Source organism: Syngnathus floridae, chromosome 2 (assembly GCF_059516105.1).
Source record: "Syngnathus floridae isolate MCC-2025c chromosome 2, RoL_Sflo_1.0, whole genome shotgun sequence".
Classification (NCBI taxonomy): Eukaryota; Metazoa; Chordata; class Actinopteri; order Syngnathiformes; family Syngnathidae; genus Syngnathus; species Syngnathus floridae.
In genome coordinates, this window is record NC_142414.1 from 27,653,913 (window position 1) to 27,681,865 (window position 27,953).

At 56.9% G+C, this 27,953-nt stretch overlaps 1 protein-coding gene across 8 annotated transcripts in view; it reads right to left on the bottom strand.

The window, feature by feature from the left end:
• Positions 1-27,953, bottom strand: part of camta1a (calmodulin binding transcription activator 1a) — an 86,876-nt gene that overhangs the window by 22,731 nt on the left and 36,192 nt on the right. For all 8 annotated transcript variants that reach the window (XR_015856248.1, XM_088368052.1, XM_088368055.1 and 5 more), the window contains 2 exons: positions 23,367-23,502; positions 5,700-5,771 (listed from right to left, as the gene is read on the bottom strand). Coding sequence is in view for 7 of the 8 variants with exons in the window: in XM_088368052.1 (XP_088224178.1) it covers positions 5,700-5,771; positions 23,367-23,502 (208 nt within the window). In the remaining variant the exon portion in view is untranslated. The remainder of the gene's footprint in view (positions 1-5,699; positions 5,772-23,366; positions 23,503-27,953) is intronic.

A 27,953-nucleotide genomic window follows, 5' to 3' on the forward strand; every position in this document is an offset into this window, starting at 1 on the left:
GCATCTATCTAATTGCCACTCTCTGATTTCTCCCATAATGCGGTCGGCTCGGAATCCCGCAGACAGCGTGCCGTGTAAATCCCCAACCGCATTGGGAGAGCCCAATCATTTGGAGGGGAAATAATTACAGGCAGGGCAGGGCAGGGCAGGGCAGGGAAGAGGAGAGGAGCGGCCATCAATCGTGCAACACCGACAGCGCCTTCGCTGGAAAGCGGCTCACCCCGCAAGCCCAGGCTCCATTAGCAATAGATAGTCTGGGGCCCGCCACCTGCCTGCCTGCCTGCCTGCCTGCCTCATTTGTTTGCATCAATAATACATTCAAAGGATGTACGTATCTCACATGCAAATGAGCGTGCATTCTCCCGCCGGAAAGACGAGCAGACGTGGCGCAATCCCGCACGGGGTCGGGCACCGGCAAGACGTAAGGCGGGCCGAGGCGCGAGCCACCAAATGTCAAATGGGCGCCTGCCGGCCACACCTGGACAATTGGAAAAAAAGGGAGCGCCAGAAGCATTCACGCTTTGAGGACTCTGATAAGAAGTCAAAGAGCAGGTCAGCGCGGGCGAGTCGGGGGCTGCCCAACGCTCTCTATTCACGCCAACTGGAATCCCGCTAACAGTCTGGACGCTTTCATTCACTTTCTACGCTGGACCATTTCAAAAAGGCCTGGATACAAATGTCCTGCCTCATATGTGATGAGTCAGCAATAGAAGTTGTGTCTTTGCTGCAAGCGTGCTGCGGGGCAACGGAGATGGTTCTGCTTTCATCTTACTGTGGAGGACGGAGTCGGCAATGAGGGGAGGGGAGCGGAGCGGAACGGAGCAGGATGGGGCGGGGAGGGGCGCTACGCAACATCCCCGACATGAATCAACCAAAAGTGGCTGCCAAGAAGAGCGTCAACAGCGCAGCTTTGAGTGTTTGCTCAGAAACGCCTGAAGCCACAGCAGCCAGCCAGCCAGCTAGCCTGCCAGCCAGCCAGGCAGCCAGCCAGCCAGCCAGCCAGCCAGCCAGCCAGCCAGCCAGCCAGCCAGCCAGCCAGCCAGCCAGCCAGCCAGCCAGCCAGCCAGCCAGCCAGCCAGCCAGCCAGCCAGCCAGCCAGCCAGCCAGCCAGCCAGCCAGCCAGCCAGCCAGCCAGCCAGCCAGCCAGCCAGCCAGCCAGCCAGCCAGCCAGCCAGCCAGCCAGCCAGACAGCCAGACAGCCAGCCAGCCAGCCAGCCAGCCAGGCAGCCAGGCAGCCAGCCAGCCAGCCAGCCAGCCAGCCAGCCAGCCAGCCAGCCAGCCAGCCAGCCAGCCAGCCAGCCAGCCAGCCAGCTAGCCTGCCAGCCAAACCAGCCAGCCAGCCAGCCAGCCAGCCAGCCAGCCAGCCAGCCAGCCAGCCAGCCAGCCAGCCAGCCAGCCAGCCCGCAAACAACAGAAGCAGGCCAGAGACACACAGCACCTTCCTTGGCTTTTATGCGCTCATTTCACAAGATGCAGTGGAGGAGGTTGGAGAGGAGAGGAGAGGACAATCCCATTGTACCACCCCAACAGGCCTTTTCTTTAGCCGCGGGCGACCCACACCAGCATCATCATCATCAATCATCAATCATCATCATCAATCATCATCATCATCATCATCACCACTGTAGCTCCTGCGCTGGTCGCAGAGCTCGTCCGATGACAAACGGATGCACAGTCGCCGCCGCTTTCTGCACCAGCGACCGAGGTCACGTTGTCACCACGTGCTCGGCTACGTGCCGTCCTCTCTCACATAGCTCGGCGGGGATACCGAGGGCAGCGAGGAGAGAAAATCAATAGCGCACGTCAGCGCTAAGCCAAATCAGCTGCAGTTTGCAGCTCGATCCGCATACTGGACGCTGAATCGTAAAAAAAAAAAAAAAAAAAAGAGAAAAAAAACCCCACACCAGGCGGGAAGGTTTCACAGGCAAACCAAAACAGGAGCAAACAGGAGCAGGCAAAACAGGAAAGCGAGGCCAGCGCAGGCCACACTTGTCTTTGGCGGGCATCCCGCTCGCTCGCCCGCCTGACATACGCTCCGTGGATTTGCGTGGTGCGCTCTCAAAATAGTCGGCTGGAAGCAGGAAACTGGAGCCAGGAAACTGGAGCCAGGCTGTTTGTCGATAAGAGGCATGTGAGCAGAACCGCCAGCGCAAGCGCTCGTGACAAGACCGACTTCTGCGGCCGGCCTCGGTTTGCACGCGTCCGTAGGAGTCAGAGGAGACGAGAAAGCCTAGGCTTCGTGTGCGCTCAAGATGACATCTACCCAGATGAAGAAAAAAAATGCTTCTGGCTTGGCACACAAGGATCAACGCGCCCTTGTCATTTTTTCTTTGCTATCCCCCGCTGAGCGAGAATGATGGAAAAAAACAAACCAAAAATGCCAAGTTGCAGATGAACAGATGGATCACCAGAAACATCCAGAGGGAGGTGTCGAGCATTAAATGTGTGTACGGCGACAGGCAGGCAGCAGCCAAACACGTTGCATTCTTGTTATTCTTAATGAAATGGCAGCGAGTCAGCCGGGACCCGCTTCCCCGCTTCCTCTGGCAAATTGACTCGCTCGGCCCCATATCTGTTGCACAAACGCGCCTTCAAACCACCTCCGCAGAGGAATAAGAGCAGAGGACCGCCTCAATGGAAAGGGCCAATTAGCGCCGTTGCAATCAGAGCCGCGTCGACACCAGCCGGCCAGCAAGCCAGCCAGCAAATTGAGACGGCACAAGGCAGAGCAGAGCGCTTGCTTCCGAGCGCCGGCTTCCGCCCCGCACAAGGCAGAGCGCTCGCTTCCGAGCGCCGGCTTCCGCCCCGCACAAGGCAGAGCTCTTGCCTCCCAGCGCCGGCTTCCGCCCCGCACAAGGCAGAGCGCTCGCTTCCGAGCGCCGGCTTCCGCCCCGCACAAGGCAGAGCGCTTGCTTCTCAGCGCCGGTTTCCGCACTGCCCTGGCTCGGAAGCGCTCTCCTTCCGTCGGCCCTCAGCGGCGGCTAATTGGAGCTCAGAGGAGCAATCGGGCCAGGACAAATCGGACAGTTCTGGTCATTAGCTGTGACCGGTGTTCTCTGCCAAACGGGGCGCTGCCGCTCGCTCGCTCGCTCGCACGCACGCTTGTGCCGTCGCGCCGACACGGTCAATCGGCGCCTTGACACGAGAGGGGCTGCCGAGACTGGCGGCGAGTCGCACGCAGACTGATGATCTCGCACACACACAGGCAGAGGAAAGGAATCCAAAGCGGCCGGGCTGGGATTTCATTTCATTCAAGTCAGAGAAGGCCGGCCGCCTTCTTTTGGCTGGTGCCAATACGTGGCCACCCGCAATGGCAACGGCCTTTTTCAAGCCACGTCGTTCATTTGTGAAGACCCCAAATAAAAGTGTCCCGAATGTGGAACGCGTGTCTGTTTCATCGCACGCTAAGCCATCGTTCTGTTGTACGTGCGCCTACTCATGCGCGTTACTGCTGTGTGACAGCAAGCATAAAATTCAAAGAAAAAGAACGCAGCATAGCTCATCTGGGGGAAACAGGAAAGAAGGGTTGTCCTTAATCCTTGTGTCGCTGACTCAGACATTTTGCCCACTGGCCGTGCAAAGGAAACACAAGCGAGGTGGAACTCCGGCGTCGGCGGGAACGTTTGCGCCGGCGGGATCGCCGCTTTACCGTTCTGGGCCGAGGGAACGGCAGCGGTCGGCGCGAGAATGACACGGCAAATATCGCCGTCTCTCTCGGAGAATGGCAACGAGTCGTTGGCGACTCCCTCCGAAAGCGGGCCGCAAAATTGCCGAGCGAGACGAATGTCTGTCGGGCGAGCCTTAGCCTTAACCTTTTGCCGGTGGTGAATTATTGAAGAAGCCCAGACCTGTCGTGCTTCTCCATCGAGGCTTCGGCCACTTGGGGAAGGGAGGGGCGAGCTTGGTTCAAGCGAGCGGGGCCTTGCGTGCCTCTTTGGTCGCCATGTGGAAATGGCAAGACAAACGCGGCGGGGGATTTGTGATAATTGGCCGTCTGCCGGCTGGGCCAGGGCGGCGAAAAGGTCGCGAGCGCTGAGGAACGGATCATCCCTCGCTCATTGTTTTGGGACAAAGGGCTCCGGTGGGGGCTATTAATCAAGACTCTGAGTAACCTTCAATTTGTTTGGGGTCGGGGACCTCGGGTGGGCTGGGCAGGGCTCGGCAGCCCGCAGCAAAAGCAAAGCTTTGAAAGTCTCCTGCCTGCGCTCGTTTGGAGAGCGTCCCGCGACGCCAGCTCGGCCAAGCAGACCTTCTTCGCTCCGCCTCCATCCTGCAAGACTTTCAGAAACTCAAATTGATAGACGTGAGATCTGATCTGACTGGCTTGTTGAAGTGCACTCCCATCTGATACAAACAAGAGCCGGCCAGCCGGCCGGCGGCGGCTCGGCCAACACCTGGCCGGCTCGGCCCGGCTCAGCTCATCGGCTCTCGCTACTCATCCGTGATTTACGTATCTTTGTGAAATATTCATCATGTAGACTTGCGTGCTTTGCATCTGATATCTGATGTGAATAATCTGGAGGGCCTTTCACATGAGCTGCTGCAAAAGGGGCGGGAGGGAGGGAGGGAGGGAGGGAGGGAGGGAGGGAGGGAGGGAGGGAGGGAGGGAGGGAGGGAGGGAGGGAGGTGGAGGGCGGGCTGGAGTCAGGGAGCGATAGCTGGCAAGAAACAAGGTCGTCAGCGTTCCCTCCTGCCTTGGAAGTCATTTCATTATCTCATCCCTCTCTCCTCTCCTCTCCAAAGCGGCAAAGGCGGGAGAAGCAATTGACCCCTCTCCGAGTCACAGGCAGGCAGGCAGGCAGGCAGGCAGGCAGGCAGGCAGGCAGGCAGGCAGGCAGGCAGGCAGGCAGGCAGGCAGGCAGGCAGGCAGGCAGGCAGGCAGGCAGGCAGGCAGGCAGCCACGCAGGCAGGCAGCAGGACAAATGAAGCTTCCCCTCTGTATTCAGATCATAATTATCTCCACCTCTGTGGCCCCGCCCTGCCGCCCGCCCGCCCGTCGCCAGCGCCCAAAGTGCCGCCAGCACTGCTTCTATTGGACGGAGAGGCGCGAGCCTGGAATTACATTCGATTAGCTAGAAGCAAACGGAGGAGACAAGAGGCGAGGGGATCGATGAGTGTCGCGCCCTTCACGCTGCGCTCGCGTCACAAACAGTGACGCACCGGCCGGCCGTTGCAAACTATTCCGACAGAAGGCTTAGGGGTTTTTTTTTGGGTTTGGTTTTGCTTTGGTTGGCGCCAGAGCAATTTTCCATCGCACTCAGCATTTAATTTCACTGGCGGCAAAGCCAGACTTGATAGAAAGGCTGCAATTTCATTTCAAATATCTTTATGGATGCCAAGGGGAACGAGGTGGCTGGCGTGCACTGCTGGCTAGTGTAGCAGGATTCAAATGAGTGGCGGAATGTCCAGCAAAAAAGGTCAACGATGGCTGCGGGTATGGAGCCATCCATTCCAACGGCGGGTGTCACGGCGACATTGATGCCGGCAAGGCCGGGCCGATGCGTCGTCACCGCAGCCAGTTTAGACAAAGCGTCTGCGGAGGGGAGAGCGGAGGCGCGGGCTGCGGCAGGCCCTAACCCAATCCAGTCGGGCGACGACACGACACGACGCGACGCGATGCGACGCGACACAACACGACGCGCCGACAAAGAATCTGCCGAGCCTTCTTAAATGCACACAAAGCGGTGCGGAGCGCTTACCTGCAGCAGCCAGTAGCACCTGCGGTGGAAGGTGGGGATGATGGACGAGTGGACGTAGCAGCCGTACAGACACTGAAAGAAGGACACACACAAGTAGGCGTCAGGCAAAGGCCATCGCACGGACAAACAAACGGACGAACAAACGGACGGACGGACGGAAAGACGGGGCCCCATTCGGGTGCTATCACTGTCCGTGAGCCGGCTGGCGCAGTCGAAGCAAAGAAGCGTCCAAAGTGAACGGGCAGGCTGTCCACGTGAGGCGAGGCGAGGCGAGGCGCGGTGGCAACATTCTAAACAAATGCAAATTCCCCAGCAAAGCAAAACAAATCGTTCTCTGGGAAATACGTGGGATTGACCATCTCTAAAAATAGTGTGCTCGGTGGAAAACAAACAAACACTCGCGCCCCCGAGAGGAAAATTAATTAGCCGTATGCTGAGCGGGCAAACGCAGCCGTACATCACGTTGGAGTGGAAACATTGACAGCCCTGCCTGACCGCACGCTGTGCTACGGGCCTCGGTCGCTGCCACCGGATGAGGGAGAAGAACGCCGTGCCGGTGTAGCTTTTCGTTGCCACGTGGCGGGGCGGGGCGGGGCGGGGCGGGGCGGGGCAGGGCAGGGCAGGGCAGGGCAGGGCAGGCGCAACTTTGCCCATCCCTTCCTCCCTCCCGCCCGCCTGACCAAAGGCACGCTTGTCTGCCGATGCTAATGCCGACCACCCGGGCATGCGGCCAAAGGTATTAGGTGGAATTGAATTCCACCAAACTAGCTTTAATCAGCAGCTTTTGAAGGTTAGAATTTCTCTCTCTCTCTCTCTCTCTCTCTCTCTCTCTCTCTCTCTCCTCTCTTCTCCTCCGACCCAGCGGCCAAGGGTAAAGCCGAGAGACGGCCGGGCTCGGCTAATGGCGCGCTTCCGAGTAGCCGCGCCGCGCCAAGGATCGGCGCCAGAAGGATCTCCAGCTCTTCACCAGCCTTTCTACTGTGCTGAAAAGCAAAAGCCAAGTCCTCCTTCAATGCGGCCTTCTTGTTTTCCGCACCTTGTCTTGTGTCTACAGCCACGTTGAAGGGAGAGAGAGAGAGAGAGAGAGAGAGCGCAGCTCCAAAAGTTAGGGAAGGCCGTTGGGGAGAACGATAGTATGGGCAGAGGCACCTGCGCTCAACACATCGGTGATGCTTCACAAAGCCAATCTCGTTAAAGCCCGACAAAGTTCAACCAGATCTTTCCACTCGCTCTCACGCTCCATTTCAAGAATTCAGCTCCAATTGTCGTCCGCCGAGCCGTGCCGAGCCGAGCCGAGCCGTGCCGAGCCGAGCCGAGCCGAGCCGGCAGATAAGTTTGAGTTGCGGCGTGCCCGTTCACAAGGAAGCCTGCCTTCGAGTCGACGCATGATTATTGCCAGCTCCGCGCACGCTGTCGCTGAAAGCGTGGCGAGATCGCGAGTCGTAAATTTGACAGCTCGTATCCAAAATGTACACACGTTCTTTTTATCTGACAGGTTGTAAAGGCGCGCGCGCGGCTGTATCAAGCAGGTGGTAAAGCAGGTTGAAATCAGCCGCGCTCGTCGCTTTGCGTTCCCAAATGAGCCGGCCCGGCACGTCGTCTACTTCCCTTCCTTGGCGTCAAGTACAAACACTGACCTGCCTTCTTTGGCATGCTAGCAAACGGCCGAGTGGACGGAGACGGTCAAAAATTCGGGGGATTTCACAAACCCGAAGCTGCTTTGTCTTTTGCCATTGTGAATGGAGGCAAAAGAGAGAGAGTTTAGCTGCGCCCGCTCGGGGCCATCAAACCATTGAACCGCCGCCGCACGTGTGCCCCAGCCAAACAGTGGCATTCTTTCAGGACACTGGCAGCTGGCTGCCCTTTGGCCAACACTTTCTTTTTGCTTGTGCGGCACTTCTGAGAGCAACTCTTGCCTGGAGTGCCAGCTTGGCAATGTGCTCGCTGCAAGCAACATGCGTCACCGCAGCATCTTGCCGTGAAGCTCTCTGCTCATTTGCACGCACGCAGCTTTGTCTCGTGCGCCGCTTCCCCCCCCACCCCCCATCCATCCCTGGCGTTACCTATTCGGCTCCCTGCGAGCCCTCGCGTCAGTTTGTGCGGAGCGAGCGCCCCGCTTTCTCATGGTCGGTCCCCGTCGGTGCGTTCTGTGTCTCGTCGCTTTTTGATTAGCGTTCCGAGTTCCCGGTAGCGTTGCCAGTTTTGGATCACTCTGACCCACGTGAGGTCCCTCAAAATACTCCGACATCAGCATCTGGCCCAAGACCGCTATTGCTTAAGCAATATAATGGAGCGACCCCACCCTTGGCGAGCATCTGCCATGCACCGGCGCACCCTCGTGTCAGTCAGGGCCGATGAGCAGAGGGTCACGCGGCCCGGCGGGTGGGGCCCCCGCTGTGATCTGTAGGCACTTTGCATTTCTACGATATCCAGGGTGAGCGCAGTGGCACTGCGAATCACAAGCTGCCTCAAAGAGCACGGGCCAAAATACGACGGATGCTACAGTGAGCGGCGACACGCTGTGGATGGAAACATGAAGCGTGGAGACAAATTGAGGGGGGAGGGAATGATCTGATAGGAGAGCGAGTCGGGCGCATCTTGGGGCACACTACAGGCAGGCAGCAGAGAGAAAAGATACCATTACAGAGGAGACGGTGAAAAAAACAAATCCCGCTGGCCAGGGAGAAAGCGTCAGAGAGTGTCGGGAAGAAAGGGAGCGGGCGGAGAAAAGAACAGAGACGAGAGGAGAGGAGAGGAGAGGGGGATAGAATGAATGCTAACAGGGAGCCCAAAAGCACGACTGAGGCTTTATCCTTCACAGGCAGACGAGCAACAATCGCAAACACATTTTCTCTCACCCTGGCCCGAGCGAGGGAGGAGAGATAAAAAAGCAATTTGTATTCCATTCCTATTCACGCCGCCTTGCTTGGGCTGTTTCTCTGCCTGCATATTTGTAAACACAGCGCCTTCATCTTCCCACCGCAAACACACAGTACAGCGAGGGCCGGGGGTGAGGCACAAAGGCTGAGGAGGAGGGCGAGCCAGGCAAAGGAGAACCAATGTCGACGACAGACGATGCAGGACGGCGCAACTTGGTTTGCTCACGCGTGTCGAGTGCTCGGCTTGAAGGACAACAAGGACGGAAGGCTCAACACAAAGACGCAGTGGCTTTTTCACCAGAGCGAGCACGTGATCCCGCTCAGCCAGCAGATGGGCGTCTCTCGCCGCCGACTGGCACACCAGAGGTGAACGCGCAGCTGACGACGACGACGACCCAAACGCTGCCCAAGCGCCACTTCCTGAGGCTAGCCCTCCCCCTTTCCTCTTTCCCTTTCAAATCTCAAAGATAGCCACACGCCCGCCCCAAATCACAGTCCGAATCACATGCAAACCCAGGAGCAGCCAAATGTCGTGGAGTGAGTGGCAACGCAGGGCCAGCCGTGCAGACTGATGACAAACTGATATCTAGCAACACACACCAAATTGGAGGGGGGTCAAATATGGCTCACGCTGCCTTCAGTGAGACATTTTTCAGCACATCGTTGATTGCCAGGATATGTTTTCGGAAAGGCGACGAGGGCAGCCAGCCGTTGGCGTGATATACACCCACCCCACCCCCAACATCGGCCGAGCGAGATCGGCGAGACGCCCGATGATGTCGTGCTCCTCCGCCGGCAGCCTGTGACGAATGGCTTGGCCAATAGCCGTCTGATGATGATAAAATCGGAGCTGTCTAATGACTTCTGGTGACAAACGGCGCACAATCACACGCTGGTTCAATCCTAACACGCGGGTCCGAGTGACACCGTGAAGATGTAGGTCAGCCGCTGCAAAAAGCGGCTCCGGATGACATTGTTCAATGTCTGCGGCCGGCCGCGTGAACATGATGCATGCTTTGTCACACGCTGGCGTCAGCTGTAACAACAGGGTGTCAAGTCAGCCCTTTGCCAACATTCTTAGCGCCTTCATCACGTGCGGCGTGAGGGAGGAAGAAACTCTCCATCTTGATCAAAAGATGGCTCTGTGAAGCACACCAAAAGGGACGCACGCGGTGTGCAATATCTGACATGCCATGCCATGCCATGCCATGCCATCCGAGGCGCGGGCGGGCGGCCCTCTTTTTAAAAAGAAAAGCGAGCGAGGCAAGCCTCTGCCCGCGCCCCGCTGCCGTATTGGGCTTTCCCCGTCGCTGGTGCCGCATGAGCACGAAGAGGGAGGCCATTTCCAGCGTGGCCGCACAAACAGCCCCATAAAATGCCGCTCCAGCATTTGTCTCCCTGCTCTCTGGTGCCACGTAAATGTTCCATCAGCCAGGCTGCCCCCCCCATCTCATGATGCGGGCGAGATGTTTGGGCTCTCCGCTGCCAGGCTGCCAGGCTGCCAGGCTGCCAGCCCGCTTCTCAACGGGCACGTGCATGACACTCGTTCGCTCGCATTCTTTTAAAGTCCAGAGGTTGTGACAATGAATTTGCCATTCAAATTTCTTTGCTTGGATTTGTCGATGTCTTTTGAATTTGGGTCCAACGCTGAGGGGGTAATTGAATTTAGACGGGAGCTTTGAGAGTTGCGAGCCAAACTGCTCAAGCTCTGCTTTTGGACTTGCCTTTAATGGCGCTATTCCCAGCAAAATAAAACATCAAGTGAGGCGGACGGGAGCGAAAACAATCCATCCATCGGCTGACTAAAGGCAACGTCTCGTCACGACTGCATTAGATGTGGTTTTCTGTTTTGCCACACCTGCACCTCCCTCGGCTCGGTACGGCCGCTACGAAAGCGCTCGGGAATGTAAACAACCACAAGCGACGATGAGCAAAGGAGAGCGAGGAAGGCGGGGCGAGGTGCGCTGATGTGGCTACGTTTGTTTTGTACGGCAGCCGCACCGCAGGTGGCTGATTAGCCCTAATTAGATCATGACGCAAAATGTGACAATCAACAGCACGGCGGGAAGCGGCTCCGTCATCTTATTTGCGACCTTAATGGGATGCAGCTAGCGAGGACGAGAGCGCGGGCGAGGGCGGGAGCGAGGGCGAGGAAGAGGGCGAGGGCGAAGGCGAGGGCCAGGGCCAAAGCGAGAGCGATGCGCCGGCCGGTGGCTGGCTGATGCAAAGAGTCAGAGGAGACTCCCGCACGTGTCCTCCAGCCGCAGCTGTGACTAAAAAGCCATTTGCTCCCTGACAAACAGTAACGGTCAATAAAACAAGCGCAGAGCCGCTCCCCGCTCGAGGCAGCCCGGGGGACAAATGAACACAAACCGGGAGTGAAAAGCTTTTCCCGGGAGGATTCGCCCTCTTCTGTCACGGCTACCGGAGCCGGGCCCCGCCTGACGTGCCGGGCGCCGCCAGACGCACGCTCCGGTGCGGGAATGAAAAGGAAGGCGTAATTACTGCCAATAAAGCTCCGGAAATTCAGGCTCCACATCAGGCAGGTCTGAGATGATCTGATTAGCGGCGGATTTTAGGGACTGATCCGTTAATCCCATCACTGCCGTCAATCTCTGGCAAGTCTGCGCAAAGTTAGTCCAACTCAGTCTTGGACTGAACTTATGAGCCAGAACATTCCATTGCATATTTGCAGTCTTTCTGCACATCGTTGTCGTCTGGCCCAAACAGTGACATTTCTTGCCATTCTTAAATCACTTGAGTGCCGACGGGCGGGGGTGATGCGTACGCAAGTGTGCGCGTGGTCTACTTCATGGTCCGCAGCGGACCGCCTTAAACTCAGAAACAAACTGCTTCAGTGTGAAAAGGCGAGCTGAGACAAGAGCAGGCATCACCCGCCGGGGTGGCTGGGAGACTTTTGCCTCTCTCGGCCGCCCCCTATTTCGCCAGAGCGCCCGCTCGACATGGCGAAGGTGCATGGGGCACGGCAAGGGGGCGCACAGGCAGGCCCGGCCGGAGAGGAAGCGGGCGGGAGAGAGACAGCGGCAAGTAGGAGGAGAGCTGCGCGGCCGAGATGTCAGCTCGCCCGAGCCGGGCCGGGCCGGGCCTTCAAGCAGGCTCGGGGCGCTGCTTATCCTGCTTTGACTTGTTGCTCTGCTGCCGCTCCACATTCCCCGCTCATCGCGGTGGCTGTGAAAATACGAGTGGGGGGCTGCCAGTCAAAGGGATTAGCAGCCACGTGGAGAGAAACAGGTTCATTTTCAAGAGCGCATTTATCAAAATCAAGCCGAGGGGGGGGGCAGGCAGGCAGGCGGGCAGGCAGCCACGCAGGCAGCCACGCAGGCAGCCACGCAGGCAGGCAGGCAGGCACCCCAACAATGGCGCTCCAGAGGGGAAAGCCACTTCCAGCCTAGTCAAGTCCAAGGGAACATAAAGGTGATGCGTGTTGAGTCGCAGCCTTACAAATGGCAAGCACACTACAAAGTGGCATTGCAGATTGTTTTTCTCTTCATCTGATCTTGTCGCCTCTCTGCATTTAAAAAGCAAAGATCAATTCTTACAAGCGGCGGCGCCACCAAGGCCTGCCTGCCTGCCTGCCTGCCTGCCTGCCCGCCCGCCTGCCTGCCTGCCTGCTTGCCTGCGTGGCTGCCTGCGTGGCTGCCTGCCTGCCTGCTTGCCTGCGTGGCTGCCTGCCTGCCTGCCTGCCCGTCTGCCTGCCCGCCGGAGCCTGACTGCCCGTCCGCCTGGGTGAATCTTATTTAAGGCAACAGCACATTGCATTGACCTTGCGCTGACAGAGACAAAGCGCATTTCAAATTTCCTCCACCAATTCCTTTATTTCAGGCCAGAAAGCCTTTCCAAAGCCTTTCCAAAGTCTGTCCAAAGCCTTTCCACACCTTGCCGTTTCTGTCTCGGTGACAAATATCGCTTCAAAAGAGGGGGAAAAGCGTCATTCTTTTTTCCCTCAGCCAAAGTCCCTCCAGAAGCGATCAGGCCTAGTTTAGCCGTTACAGGCTGGCATGGTGTATAAAGGAGGTTATTGCAGCCTTGTTGCGCTTTTACAGAGTATCATCTCGTCCGCCGCGAGAGTCGCTGATAACATATTGGATGTTTATAATGGCGGGCCGGGACCGAGCGAGGCCGGCAGTAAAACTCCGAGCCAGAACGGGCCGTCGGGTTCACTTGGAGCTGAGCCAGCCCGGATGCCTTTGGCCTCCGTCGGCCGTATTTCATCCCGGAAATGTGCGAGTGGTGCCAACGTAGCAACATGTTACAAGCCTGGGCCACAAAACGCCTCTATCAAACAACCGACTTTGACAACAAAAAGATGAGGTGCTACTATGCATGTCATAGATTTGCATTGCCCCCCCACCCCCCTTGACTTTGCTGGATTGCCTTTGGAGGTCACCCATCTACTTTTGTGCAGACTTGACGAGGTCTGTTGTGGTTCTGTCGCCAAGTGTCCACGACTGAACGGGACGGGCCCCTTTTTACGCTGCCAGATGGGGCCTCCTCGTCCCCGTCTCATTGATGCGGTCCTCGGAGCGCTTACTTAGACAGGCCAGTTCAGCTAAAAGTAGTATCAGCCGGCGTTTTGGCAAGGTGTCGACCGCGTTGGAGTGGGCCAAAGGAAAGGAAGCGGCCCCGTCTTTATTGCTCTCTAATCAGAGATCAACGGCGTCTGAGCGTGAGCACCGAGCGGGGCCGAGCGCGAGCACCGAGCGGGGCCGAGCGCGAGCACCGAGCGGGGCCGAGCCTGAGCACCGAGCGGGGCCGAGCGTGAGCACCGAGCGGGGCCGAGCGCTCCCGGTCCAGGACCCCTCTCCCACCTAATGTTACATTTAACGAGCCAATTAGTCCACAATGGCGTGGCGGGCATCTCAGGCGCTTGTTTACGCTGCATTCATTATTCATGTCTCCTCGTTAGCTACGTGTAAAATGAAAAGGAGAAGCGAGACCGTGAGCTCCCCGCGGCGGATGCTTATTAAGATGAGACGCTTTGTTATCCGAGCAAGAGGCAGGAGGGGCTGGCTCGCTCGCCGGCTAATTGTTCTTGGTGGGCGGGATGTGCTGCGTGCCATCATTTATCCAACCTCGAGGAGGAGGAGGAGGAGGAGGAGGAGGAGGAGGAGGAGGAGGAGGGGATGACTGCAAGCGCAGGTCGTCGAGTGCCCTGTGAGAGAAACTCCTGTTCTTGGCCTCCACCCTCTGGCTTCATCCCTCCCAGCTCAAAGAGGGAGGGTCTACGCTACGCCAATGGCTTGGGCGGAAGGCAGCAAAAGGGATACCAGTTCCATGGGAAGGAGTAGAAATGCTGCCTGGGGAAAAATTCACACTCATCTCCACTGGACGGATGGTAGTGTGTGTCAAAATTGCATTCTTGGGGAATCTTTAAATTCTCGACAAAACGGACACACCGATGCATTTCCACTATCCAACATCCTGTGACAAAATCGATTGTGGGAAAATTGTTTGAAAGACTGAAAGTCAGCCAGAATTTCCAGCATGACGCTAGTCCCCGGAGAAGAAAGAGTGCGCCCAAAACTCAGTGGGGGCATTTGGCTCTCTCCTTTGCGGCTGTCTCAGCCACCCGAGCCGAGCCGAGCCGAGCCGAGCCGAGCCGAGCCGAGCCGAGCCGAGGCTCCCTCCGCCGCCGCCTCCACACCTGAGGCTCTTGTTCTTTTATAGCAAATCGAACCTTTCACTCTGAGAGAAATAATTACTCTCCGGAGAGAAAGGGGACTGCCGTCGTTGAATGCTGATATGACACACAAGGTCACCTTGCCACTCGGCGCCGGCCGGCTCAGAGAAGACGGACGGGAGGGAGGGAGGGAGGGAAGCCACGATGCAGCAGGTCAGAGAGCAGAAGAGGTGAGAAGTCAGAGAAACAAACAAACAGCGGTCCATTTACGCACTTGCAAAAGAAGAAATCAGGCGCTTGGTTGGCTAGGAAATAAAAGCATTACGTGAACGCTAGCGTAAAGCCCAGGCTGGCGGGCGGCGTCCAGCGCAACGCGCGTCCAAACGGGATGGGTGAAGACGTCATCACTTGAATGACGCTTGACTGTGCTCTGGCGGGCGTCAAAGGCGCGGCGGCCCACGCCGCCACAGCCCCCAGCTAAGATGCGGCCAACACCTTCAACTTCAGTGATGCTTTTAATTTTCTGCTCTGCGCCTGCCTCTGTGGTTTATAGCTGCGCGCAAAGGTTGCAAACCGAGTGGCCGACTCTCGGCGGGCGGGGTCGAAAGGGCCGCGCGCAATCAGGAGCCCTTTACACGCACGTGTTCAAACGAAGCGTGGCATTCTTATGGTCCCCGCGTTTGCTACATCGCTAGATTCTGGAAAATGTCCATCGCCTCTAAGACAGAGGTTCACAGTTGTCTTTGCCAGCCATGAAATACCGCCGCCACTCGAGACAAAGGAAGTCGTGGCGCTAAAGGGTGAGGCGCGTCGCTGCCACGCGTCCTTTCCCACGAGCCCCCGATGAAAGGGCGAAATGGGAAGACCATTCAGAGCACGGCAGGGCCGCTTTCCTCCACAAGCTCTGGCACAGGCCGGCTTAGCTGGGGCAGGCCCGTGGAAAATCCTCCTCAAACCTATCGCATCTCAATCCGGCGTGGTGATGAGGCAAGGGGGAGGAGGGAGAGATGTCTTTTCTTTCGTCCCTCCCTCATGAAAGAAAAGGCAAGGTGACGCCTCGCATCCGTCTGTCTGTCTGTCGCTTAGCTGATGTTGAAAAAGAGATGGCTCCGGGCCACGTGGCCTGCTTTTATGACAGCAGCGCAGAGGGCCGGCCTGTCTTTGGAGAGATAAGGTTGTACCCTTTTCATTTTGTATCCTCGGGCCGATATTTTAAGCGGCCTTGTTAAGGGCAGGCGAGCCGAGCGGCGGAACCGAGTTTGATGCATGGCTTTACAACAGGAGTCGGGCCCGTAACGCTCAAAGGCCGATCATTACTGACCTTAATAGCCCACTCTGCATCTGGGCTTGATTGATCGTGCCTAGCAGGTTGTGAAACGCGCCATCTGGAAGAAGGGAAGGCGAAGGGAAGGCGAGACGCAGCAGCCAGGAAAGAGCCAGGCCGCCGGATAGGCAAAAAGCCAGATGACTATCTCGCAGTGAAATTGATGGCCATATTGGGGGTGCTGGAGAAACGTAACGGCGAGGGCATAAACAGCGCGTCCCTGACGTGCAAATCAACACTTAGGCAGGCTACGCTGCGGCTGCGCTTGATCCGCCGAGCCCAGAAAACTCCGGCGCCTTGCGCTCGGAACGTGACCATGTCAATGCGGCGTCAGCAGTCGATCGTTGTCGCCCACACGGGAGCAGTGGCCAACAACCGGGCCGTCCCGTATTGCTTCGTTGACACGTTTTGGCCCATCCTCAGCGTGTGTGAGTATTTGACAAAGATTTGTGGCAGTGTTGCTGAAAGCTCCCACAGCTTTATTGCAAACGCCAGCTCGGCAAGTGTAAATCAACTTGTCATCTCGCACGCCGTCGGTTTAGCGGCGCTCAATTCGGCTGCGGCGGCACGCGGCTCATTATCGAAGTAGGTGCCGTCCGTGGGAGCGGCGGGAGCCGGGCCGCTGACCCGAGAGGCCGACCGACCGGTGGGACAGAGGAGCGCCGGACACGCACGAGCCTTTGGCAGAGCCCCACCCGTGCTGCCCTGCCCGTTCTTTGACGAATGCTCCTTGCCGAGATGATGACAATAACGGCTTCGATTCGTCAAGCCTTTTTCTGCAGCTCTCAGAGCCCAGGCTGACCTGAAAAAGACAACCTTTCTTCACCCCCATCCCATCCCATCTCATCCCATCCCATTCACCTCGCCTCGATGCCAAGTCTGAACCTCGGCGGCGGGCATGCATTATCCTGCCATCGCCACTTCTATTTTTATGGCGCCGTCCATCACCATCACTTAGTCTCTTGCAGCCTCCTTTCATCTGCCCCATATTATCTGGCGGAGTGACGCTTCCTATGCAAATGGCAGCACGAGCGGCCCGGCCCGGCTCGGGTGACAGTGAAAAACTAACACGGTGCGACTATTCCCAGACATGGGCTCCGAAACAGGCGCTGCCCCCTTCTGGCAACGTCTCTCCCTCCCTCCTCCCTGCCGAGGAGAAAAAGCCAGGGCAATGGCGGGAGCCGTCTCTCACAGAGATGCAGAAGCATATTTTACATTCCTCGCTGGCTGCCAGGTAACAGTAGCCTGGGGCAGTGAAAAAGTTTCACCTACTTTTTATTTCCCCTGGCGAGGAGGATACAAAGCTCTTTAGCTCAGCTGAGTCCTACGTGCCAGGCATGTTTTGAGAAACCCCGAGCTGCCCATTGAATAAAGTCTGTTGTGTCCAAGCAACGTGGGAGCTGAATGATAGCATTGAGAGTGCTTCCATCTCACAAGCAGCGAGCGCCTTCAAAGTCTTTCTTGAAACGGAGGCTAAGGGCTGCTTTCTTGCTTACATTCTTCGAACCTGCACGGGATCGGCTGCTGATCTGATCTCGCTGTGGATTTGACGGGCGGCCAGACGGGCGGGTGGGCGGACGGGCGGCCAAGCAGGCAGGCAGGCGGGCGGGCGGCCAGGCAGGCAGCCAGGCAGGCAGCCAGGCAGGCTCGGCTGCCCCGGGCCATCCCGCTTTAGGCACAAGCCACCGTGACATTACGGCACCCCAAGGGAGCCCTGTGTTTATCTCTGGCATGTATCCGACTCTGGCCGGACCTTTTCTGCCTCTGGCTGCGTTTCCTCTTCCTGTCCCAGGATGTTTCGACAATCCAAGGCACGCCGCTTGTCATTGTGACGAGTGTGAGCGACGCTATGACCGACGGCACGGCACGGCACGGCACGGCACGGCACGGCACGGCACGGCACGGCAGATGCGGGCCCACTAACGGTGCACCATCCATCCATCGCACGCTGCCGATTCACACTCGCTCTTCTTCTTCGTGCGATTGTGTTTTCCGACCGGACCGGAATTCGGTACCGTTCGTTCTCGGCGAGAGCAGAACACAAGCCGCTCGCGCTCCGTGGAGCAAACGCATGTTGACTGCGTAACGAGCTGAAATCGGAGGCTATTATCGTTAACGTACAAACCGACAACATGCCGTTGCCAAGCTTGCCCTTGTGCTGAGCAGGGCAGGGCAGGGCAGGGCAGGGCAGGGCAGGGCAGGGCAGGGCAGGGCAGGGCAGGGCAGGGCAGGGGAAAAGAAATATTGACGTAGGATGTCTTCAGATGATGATCTCATGCCTAAATCAATGCACAGATGGGTGATCTCTTCAGCGTTTGCCAAGGTCGAGCCGAGCGGCGGGCTCATTAAGGAAGCAGGCCGGCCGTTCAGCAGCGTGTGCTCGAAGGGAGCTAGCAACCTTGAGCAAGCGGTGAGCGCTCAAGTCGGCTCCCACGCCACAGGGGGACCCCAGCCTCATCAAAATCCCACCCAGTAGAGGTCGGGAGGGAGGAAGGAAGGGAGGGAGGGAGGAGAGGGCGAGCCCAGGATGGTCGCCCGGCCTCATCTTTTAGGGGACAAATTCAAGCCACACTGGAACAAGTCATAAAACGAGGAAATAATGAATTCAATGACACCTTTTAGTGTTTGCCGCTGCCGCTGTTGCTGAAATGTGCTGAGTGGGCAATGCAAAGGCGTGCAAGAGCGGCCACGGGCCGGCGGGGCGTGCAGAGCTTTGCCGAGGCCTGCCGATGTGCTGACTGCGTGTCTGGGAGCCCCGAGGAGCACTTTACACCTCAACGGGGCCTTCATTAGCAAATGAATGACTCTTAATTGGCCTAGCAAAATACACAAGGTGCTTGTTGCAGCCCCACTTGCTGTTGCACACACACAAAGCGCGAGCACGCTGCAACAACCGTCACCTTAGCAAAATGGCGGGGCTTGCGTTGTACTTCCCACGCCGCAGCGCCTTGCACGCTTTTTCAATTAAAACAGACAAAGTGTCTCCAACTGAAGAAAGAGCTGCCGGAGGTCTCGACCCCCGACGCCTGTCAATTAGCCCGCCGGAGGAGAGCGAGCGCCACGTGCCTGCCGGCGATCGCATGCAGTAGATGGATGGCCGACCACATTTTGGCACATGTAAGGGCTGCGAGAAAAGAGGGCTCGCTGGCAGAAAGCTCAGGCAATCGGATTGTCTTTGCCTTTTCAAAACGAACTTGGCAAAGGCGAGGTGGGCAGCGCCGGGAATCCAAGACGCTTGGCCACTTCCTCCGTGGAAAGCGAAGCGACTCTCAGACGTCACCGCCAGCACGGCAGGCCTCATTTCGGAGCTCGCAATTGCATTTCGTCGGTGGATACGTGTGCGCGGGTGCGGGCCAAAGGTGTCACTGGACCCCAATGGGGCGGTCCACGGAGACGCTGTCGCACCCTGCGACTTCACGATGTCGACAGGTTGCCGTCCGTTTGGATTCCTGTGAGGATTGTTTCAACAAAGCCTCTAAACGCTGGAGCGGGCAGGACTGGAGCGGCCGGCCACCAGCCGGAGGCAGCGGCTCATCCGTCCGTCCGTCCGTCCGTCCGTCCATCCATCCATCCATCCATCCGTGCCGCTTTTGGCCACTTTTCCAAAGCAATTTTGGCCACAGCTGCTTTGTGACTGCGCGAGCTTCTCCGAGTGCGTGTTTGCGGCGTGTCAGAGCCGCCAATTCATCCGAGCCAGGTCATTAGCTTGCTACTCGGCCAGCCGACAAGCAGCGGAACCAGAAAAAGTTTTCAAGGCAGCCCCCCTCCCCTCCATTCATTAGTTTGTGCCTTTCAAAAGTGCTGAATTGGGACACTTACCTGACTTGCCCCATTTTTGCTCAGCAGGAGCCAAGACGGTGATGAATGGTTCCGAGCAGCTGTCACGAGCAGCCAGGGGCGGCCGGCCGGCCGAGGACACAAACTCTTTGACACCGAGCATCGCGAGCGGCAAGCGCGGGTCGTCTCCGGTGCCCGCGTCCCATTTGGCGAGGCGAGGTGACACATGGCAAAAGATGGCAAAAGATTCAACGGCGGTGACGCCATCTCAGTCGCGCCGAGATTTAGCGTTCCAAAAGGGCGCATTATGTATCCCAAAAATGATTTGATTGGCTTACTGGTTGGGTCCTGAACATGCCAGAAAAAAGGGGGGTCTTTGAAAAGGTTGGATTTTGATTCTACACAAAGATGGATGTGAGGAGATTGACTGTTGGGAGCCTGCCTGAAAGGGACCTCGCGCGCGCCATTTATGGAAAAGAAAAAATACACGCCAGTAAGTAAAGGCTCAGTTTGTTGTCCACACGGTTGTGGGGCCACTTTGTGTGCTTTTCAAGCTTTTCTCGTGCTTTTCAAGCTTTTCTCATCCTATCCTATCCTATCCTATCCTATCCTATCCTATCCTATCCTATCCTATCCTATCCTATCCTATCCTATCCTATCCTATCCTATCCTATCCCATCCCATCCCATCCCATCCCATCCGGACGTTTCGAGCGAGCGACTTGCCTTTTGCACGAAATGTGCTCTATAAATACGTTCGTATAGCCGAGTTCACCCGACAGAAAAAGAAAAGCCCGGGAAGCTCACAAGCGAGCGCTCCAGAAAGCCCAGCAAGAAAAACAACAACAATCCAACTACGGAAGAAAGCTCCGATGGGGGCTGGCTGCCCAAGACGGAGGGAGGGAGGGAGGGAGGGAGGGCAGCCAAAAAGAAAAGATCGAGCGACAGCTGCATGAGCAACAGCATCACGGCAAAATTGCACAAACCAGGGCTGCCGCTGCAAGTCAAGGTAACGACAGCGCCGCCAAGGAATCGCCGTGTGCCTACGACCTGCATTCAAACTCACGTAGAGCGAGAGAGGTGAGCAAGAGAGGAGGTGAGCGAGAGAGGAGGTGAGCGGGAAAGCCACTTTGAGCTCCGTCCGGGCCTGGCGGCGCCGCAGATGTGGAGAAATTAATTGAGTGGAAAAAAATAAATAAAAAAATCTGCTGTTTAAGGTTGAAGCGGGTTACGGGAGGCGGTGTAACAATTGTTTTCTGTTTGCTCGAGGCTATATATCCTTCATTGCCACTTTCTTTTCGCCCTGCGCCGGCTCGACCCCTCCCTGGCTCCCCTCCCAGCTCGTAATCCAGCCACCACCTCGCTGGCTTCGGCTGTTCTTTTACCTTCCCTTTCATGCCTTTCGGTGTCAGCGAACCCGGAACTTCACTTTCGATTCGAGCAAGCGTTTATACAATGGAGAGCTCCCGCCGATATGGACGTATTTGCGTGAGACGTCAAGCCAATCAAGCGCATTTGGGGAGTCTCCTCGCAGCCCGGCCAATGACGTCACCGGATCCACATCTGCGCAAATGTCTCCGTTCGCAAGCTGGGGCTCCAACAAACGTCGACCCTCGGAACAACTCCTGATTGTAAATTGAACGGCGCAACGGTTGGAGGGAGGCGCAGCCCATCCTCTGGCAACATTGACTACTTTGCGGCCAACTACTCGGTATTTCTTTTCAAGTCGAAAATGCAAAGTAACACCTTTGTCGGCCGCCGGCTCACGTCGTCATCCGAGTAGCCTTCCATAAAAAAAACGGAGCGGTTCCATCCCCTTTCCGAGCACGTTCGCAAAGGTCGGACGCTCGTGACTGATGCGAGAAATGAAAAGATGAGCTGACTCAGCGGTTTCCTAGGTGCCCATGAAGCTGGCTGGAAACACTTTGGTGGCTGGCAGACGCCTGCCATTAATTTGACTCATCTCACCCGTTATTGTAATCTCCAGGCCAGGTGAGAGGCAGCGGGCTATGAACGCAAAGGGGACTTTGTCATCACAGAGAGCTCCGACGCCGTCTGGCCAACGTGAGCATTTCAAAGGCGCATTTGCGCCTGCTCAGGCGTCGGCACCAGTCCCGATTCAACCTTACGTAGGGGACAATGCCAACGTAAATGTCACGGCGTACGGCCGCAAACATCCCGGACGGAGTAGACATGATGGACGGTCATAGGTGTGAACGGCATCTGGGGTGAAGGGATGTTTGCGAGCAATCTTCTGACATTTGTCTTCATTATTTTCAACGAGGAGAGGGCATCGAGTCACCAGCACGCTCCATTAGCCTCAGTCGCACAGCTGAAATCACACATTAGCGCCGAGCCAACGTGAAATGACAAGTTACGGACGGGTGCGAGCGAAGGACGCGGCGGCTTGGATGACGACCGTTTGGTCGCAGCGGGGGAGGTGCCGAGGCCCACCGGGACAGCGCTGACTAGCAAAGCCTTTTTTTCTCTTGTCACTAGCCAGCCCGGCACACCTTAAGAAGACAAGCTCATTCCAATCAGTATAATTAGCTGGTGTTAATGAAATAAGTCAGAGGCACTGCCACCTTCACTTAAGAGAAAATCGATCTACGTTTCAGGGAGTTTATTAAAGCGGGGGAATAATGGGGGTGTTTGGGGGGGGGGGGGGGTAATGGGGGTGTTTGAGGGGGTCGTTTTCTAAGCTCACATGAACAGCTAATCGGCAAAGTGACTCGTGTCGCCAAAAGAGACGCCTGGGCCTGAATTCAGGTGCAGGAGAGCATCTCAACATCTCTCCTCCGCTGACAGACATCTTTCCTAAGGCGGCCCGAATGCACACTTGGCGCCGCTTGCTCATTTGTCCAGCCGTCTGGCCGCCTCACCCGGAGTGATGGGGGAGTCATGGGGGAGTCATGGGGGAGATGTCAGCAGGGCGGGCTGCTATTTCACGGCCTGTTAAGCGCTAATTCCACAACATGCCCCGCGCTCCAATTTTAGGGAACAGGGAGCATTCGCGCCCAGCTCAAGGTTCTGTCTGCAGGGCAGCCCAGTGCAGGGCAGGCTGGAGGAGAGGAAGGCCAAGCGGACCAGGGCGGGGAGGTGGAGGACAAAACTGGGCTCTCACATAACAAGGCTGACAAACAAAAGAGTTGCTCACGGGAGACCGAAGGAACCCAGTGAAAGGGAGCCAGCACCAAAGCAAAGCCAAGCCAAGCCAAGCCAACGGCACCATGAGGACTGTCAAGCCATCCATCCGTTCTTATCCTGTTCAGGGTCGCAGCTGACAAAAGCAGACAACACCCTCAAGTCAAGCGACGTAGCGCCAAAAGGCCGCCTAGTGAAACGCCAGCCAGCCAGCCAGCCAGCCAGCCAGCCAGCCAGCCAGCCAGCCAGCCAGCCAACCAGCCAGCCAGCCGGCCAGCCAGCCAGCCAGCCAGCCAGCCAGCCAGCCGGCCAGCCGGCCAGCCAGCCAGCCAGCCAGCCAGCCAGCCAGCCAGCCAGCCAGCCAGCCAGCCAGCCAGCCAGCCAGCCGGCAAGCCAGCGCCTGACTGAGCTGTGTGCGATGCGTCATGTTTGTGTGGGTGTGAGCACACGCCAGTCCAAATCCTAAAGCCTTCATCACATCCGCCGTACAGCTCAAGCAGAAGCACAATGAAACAGAAGCCCTAAACTTGAGCGCCACAGACAGCTGGGGGAGGCAAAGTTTGGCTTGGGGTGGAATTGCAGATAAATCAGGCCGGCTGCCTGCCTGCCTGCCTGCCTGCCTGCCTGGACGCTGCACGCCGCCCGCTCGCCCGTATCCAGCAGAAATAAGCCCAAAATAGATGCAAGCGGGTGTTTTACGGCTCGCACGGGAGGTGACTGGGAGCGCGCGCCGCCAACAAGATGAATGGGGGCTCTCTGGAGCAGCGGCAACATCCAGACTCTTAATAAGCTACAAACAATGCCACGCTTTCGCGGGGAAAACTAGCGTGGCAGTGGCGCTGCATTGTTTGCAGCCGAGGAGACGGCGGCTGTCTCCATCACACACGGGCATGGGGCGCTCACCTCCACTCCTTGCACTTTCAGCTTCATGTGATCCTCCCGCGTGGTCTTGCCATCTTTCCTCTTCTTCCAGCAGTAGCCATCCTTTCTGTACTTGACCTTCTTCCTGTTGTACAAGATCATGGAGCCATTCTGCGGCCTGCGTCCGCGGAGACAAGACAGAGAGCAGAGGAGACACATTAGAGGACCAAACACACCAAAAGTCCCCGACACCATGCACCCGTGACTCGAATGGGACCATTGTGAATTTGGGGATGGCTCTGCGCGCACGTGTGCGTGTCTAAGGGTGAGCAAAAGGTTCCAGACGAGGCTCATTCATTCAAGCTAAATGGGTTGAAATGCCCAGCGAGTGGAGACGCTGTGTTGTGTTGTGCTGTGTTGTGCCGTGCCGTGCCGTGCCGTGCCGTGCCGTGCTCACTCTCCATTCATAATTCATTGTCAGCCCAGAGGCTCATCAGCTACTTGATGAGAATCTGCCTTTCTGCTTGGCTTTCCGACAGAGACGTTTGGCGAACATTAACACAAAGTGTAACATCAAACATTTACAACTCACTCGACAATGAGCCTGTGCTTGAGCGCGGGTATCGTGGCTGTGGCAAATCTGCCCATATGCCACACGTGCTCCCAAACCGGGAGAGTGCACGCTGGCTCGCTGCGAATGAGACGGCGAGAAAGGGAGGGGCAGGCAGGCAGGCCGGCAGGCAGGCAGGCAGGCAGGCCGGCAGGCAGGCCGGCAGGTAGGCCGGCCGGCAGCCACGCAGGCAGGCAGCCACGCAGGCAGGCAGGCAGGCAGGCAGCCACGCAGGCAGGCAGGCAGCCACGCAGGCAGGCAGGAAGGCAGGGGCTCATGTTTGATTCCAATCCTATTACTCCTGCTGTTATAGACAAGCCGAAAGGTCAACAGAAATGAGTGCGTTTGACACCAAGCAGATGAAGATGAATGATGAAATGGACTTTGCCAAACACCAAATATTTGTTTCAAGGTGGAGCTGTGATTGAGAGAGGGGTGGGGCGGGGGCGGGGGGCTGCCTCGACCACGGTGCGCCTCGTCCTTTTCGCCCGCCACTGTGGCAGAACCCCACCCCTCACCATGTTCTTGCACTTATCTGAAGAGGGGGTACCCTTGGAATCACATTTGCAAATTGGCACCAAAGCATCGCTGACGTCTTTGATCATTTTTGGCGGCCGCTTTTGCTATCCGCTCTCTCGCTCTCTCTCTGCCGACGTGGCATTTGCACACGTCAAAGGCACTTTTGGCACGGCAAGTGGCTTGTTGTAGCTTTTTTCCCTCTGTGAGCAACTAGTTTTAGTGATTTGTTACAGCAGCCCTGTTTTCTCGCCACCAAATGAAGCAAACCAAGTTTGAAAGAAAAGCAAAGCCAAATAGAATCCAATCATTCCTTTTCCCCAGCTGGCGTGTTGTGAAGAAGGCAAAACATTGGGCACTTTTCCTCCAGAGAGACGAGTTTTTGCCTCCGTTTTTGGATCAGCGGGCAAGGGCGGCTTCTCCTCTCCATTCAGCTCTCAGTTTTTGGATCAGCTGGACGGACACCCGTCTGGAGTGACAGAGCACATCTTGGGCCAGCTATTGAAGCGTTTGTGATCGATTCCCAAATACTGCCTCGTCAACAAAAACAAAGCACAAAACTGACCCAATGAGGTCAACCAAAACCAAAACGAAATTTTGAAATGGCACCGTTGAAAGTGACGCTGCACAAGCTGTGCAAGCTGGACACTTTGGAAGAATCTATTCTTCCTCTCCCCTCCCTACTCGCTCGGTCAGGAACCAGGGAGGAGAACGGATGGCGTCGCAATTGAGCTGTAACTCTATCAGTGTGCCGGAGCCAATCTAAAAGTCGATCCCACCTTTCACCTGGGGGGCCCATTTTGCCCGGCAGAGACAGACAGACAGACAGACACGGTGGGGGCAAAGCCGCACGCGCAGACCAAATTCCACTCCGAATGGATTCAAGCCAGCCACGTCATCAGCACCGGGTCGTATCACGTCACATAGAGATCTGCCAAAGTGGAAGCCCAATTCATTGACGCTTTCGCTTCCGACCAAACCCCCACATTTGCTTCCGTCTGCATTACAACAACTGATGAATATCCAGCATCGGAAAAGACACCGTGAATGTCATTTGATTCCAAAGAGGAAATACGAGCGAGCGGTGCTGGTGAAAATCTCAAGCAATGGATCAGCAGGGGAGTTGAAATTTAGAGATGCTTTTAACTCATTTCCTTTCATTATTTGCACTTGCCTTTCTTTTATTGTTCACCCCAAACTTTGATCATTTTTGATGTTCTGGCTTGCCTCAGCTTCATGATGTGTGGAGCACTTTGGCTTGCTTGGGAAAAAGGTGCAAAAGAAATAAGCTGGCTTGAGGCCTACCTTGTTTTTATGCTGACGCGGAGCGCCCACCGCTTAAGCTGCCGGGCGAGCGTCACGTTAGGAGTGACCTGGCCATATAGGGGCGGGCGGAAGGGCATGAGGGAGAGGACGGGACGGGACGGGACGGGACAGGGCGGTAGCGAGCGCTGCAGGTGTCAAAGCACCCATTGTACCGCTGGTGTACGGCTGGTGTACGGCTGGTGTACGGCTGGTGTACCGCTGGACAGGAGCAGTAAAGAAAAAGTGGCGGGCCACACAACGGGACAGAAGGTTGCCATTAAACTCCGGCCACGCTCCTGTTTATGGGAGGCGGAGGACGGAGGAGGAGCGCGCGGTAAAGGCCCCGTTGGATTTATTCCCTTCGTTAGGGTGATGACAGCGCCCGCTTCTGCTTATGATGTCCTAGCGCCGGGCCGGCTGTAATTACACAGCGCTTCGTGTCACTTTGTTAGTTTAATGAGGCTATATTGGCTTGTAGAGTCAAAGCTATGATGTCGGGCAGAAATGGTCAATGCGACATCTGCTTTTCAAGTCATCTGAGGCAGGCAGGCAGAGCGTGGGTAGATCATCATTTCTCGGCCACCTCAAATAGAGCTATGGGTGGAGGGGGGGGGGGGGCTGAAACCCGACGACTACTCGCTCCTCCGTGTCAGCGGCTGATGAGGCTGTGAGGGCGATGAGGGCCTGCTTGCCTGCCTGCCTGCCTGCCTGCCTGCCTGCATGCCTGCCTGCCTGCCAGCCTGACTGACTGACTGCCCGCCCGCCCCGCCCGCCTTGGTGGAAATGAAACACCTGGCTTCAACCTTGATTTGAGCGCGTGCTGCCATTTACTGTACATAGGATGAGACGAGATGGGACAGGGGAAGCAGCGCCACGTGAAGGTGACCCTTGAGGGGGCCAGGAGGAGGGAGAGCCCACCTGCTCGTGACAGCCATCCACCTGTCTCCCAACAACACGCTCCCTCCCTCCTGGCAGACCCCGTCCCATCTGCACGACCCCTTTGGGAATCCTCCGCCTCGCCCTGCCTCGCCTCGGGGAGCCCGTGACCCCCGCTGTCGTCCACAGTCCAGCGACATGTCACCTGGCCGGGCAAAGTCATGGGAGCAAAGACTTCCTTGGTCGTCACCAGCCCCACCCGCAGCCCTTTATTCAGTCCTGTCTGGCTGCAGTGAGATCCGTCGCAGGCTGGCGGCACATGCAAGCACCTGCGGCACCCGCATGTGACATGGCCTTCAAGCACATGAGTGACATGGCATGTGTGGGAAAGGCGCTCGCTCGCTCCACCCTTGGGGCATTTCTTCCAAAGTTGCTAGCGCAGTGCTAGCGCTGCAAAGACACCAAGAAGTGACTTACGTCGACAAACGGCATAAAGACCGGGGGTGCGACAATTTGCATGTGGAAGGCTGGACAAATAACAAGCGGACAGAGGACTGCCTTTCTCAAGTCAAAGTCAATGAAAATCACTGCTGGGACCAATTTAAGGACGTGGGAGCCGCACGGTTCAAAGCATGCCGTCTTCTGCACATTCTACACCGTTGGACGCAGAAAGAAAGAAAAAAACATCCTTCTTGATGGTGGATGCCACAAGGAGAAACCAATGAACTGCTCTGCTGCTCCTTCAAGTGCGAGAGGGTTAGGGCCGTTGTCGTCAATCCTTATTGTAGCGTGAATATTGCACGCGTGGTCTCCGTCAAATGCTCGGCTTTGGACCTCAACTTTGGAGTTCTCGCCCGCCGCGCGCGGTGGAGCACGTTGGGCCCACCACGTTGGGCCCACCGCGTTGGGCCCATTTGTCATCATTGATTTGCAACGGTCAGTGACAATGAACTAGACCCAAAAAGTGCCTTGGATCTGATGGTTCAAGCACAAACAATGCAGAGCGCGGAGGGAGGGAGGGAGGGTTGGGAGGGAGGGGCGAGCAAGCGCTGCGTGAGTCAGAGGCATTTGCACGTTATCTCAATGGCAAAAGCTCATTTGGGACACGAGCGCCAGGAATTACAAATGAAAGTTAGACTCAAATCACGTGCAATGTTCATCAGCGGATTACTTTTGTGCACATAAGAAATACAAAATGGCAGCTGAGAGGAGAACAAAGGCAAGCAGAGCACATTCCTTCATCCTTGCAGGCACTGCAGGGCGCATTAGAGGGTCTGCTTGTGCTTGTGCTTGTGCTTGTGCTGGCGGCAACATGCAAATTG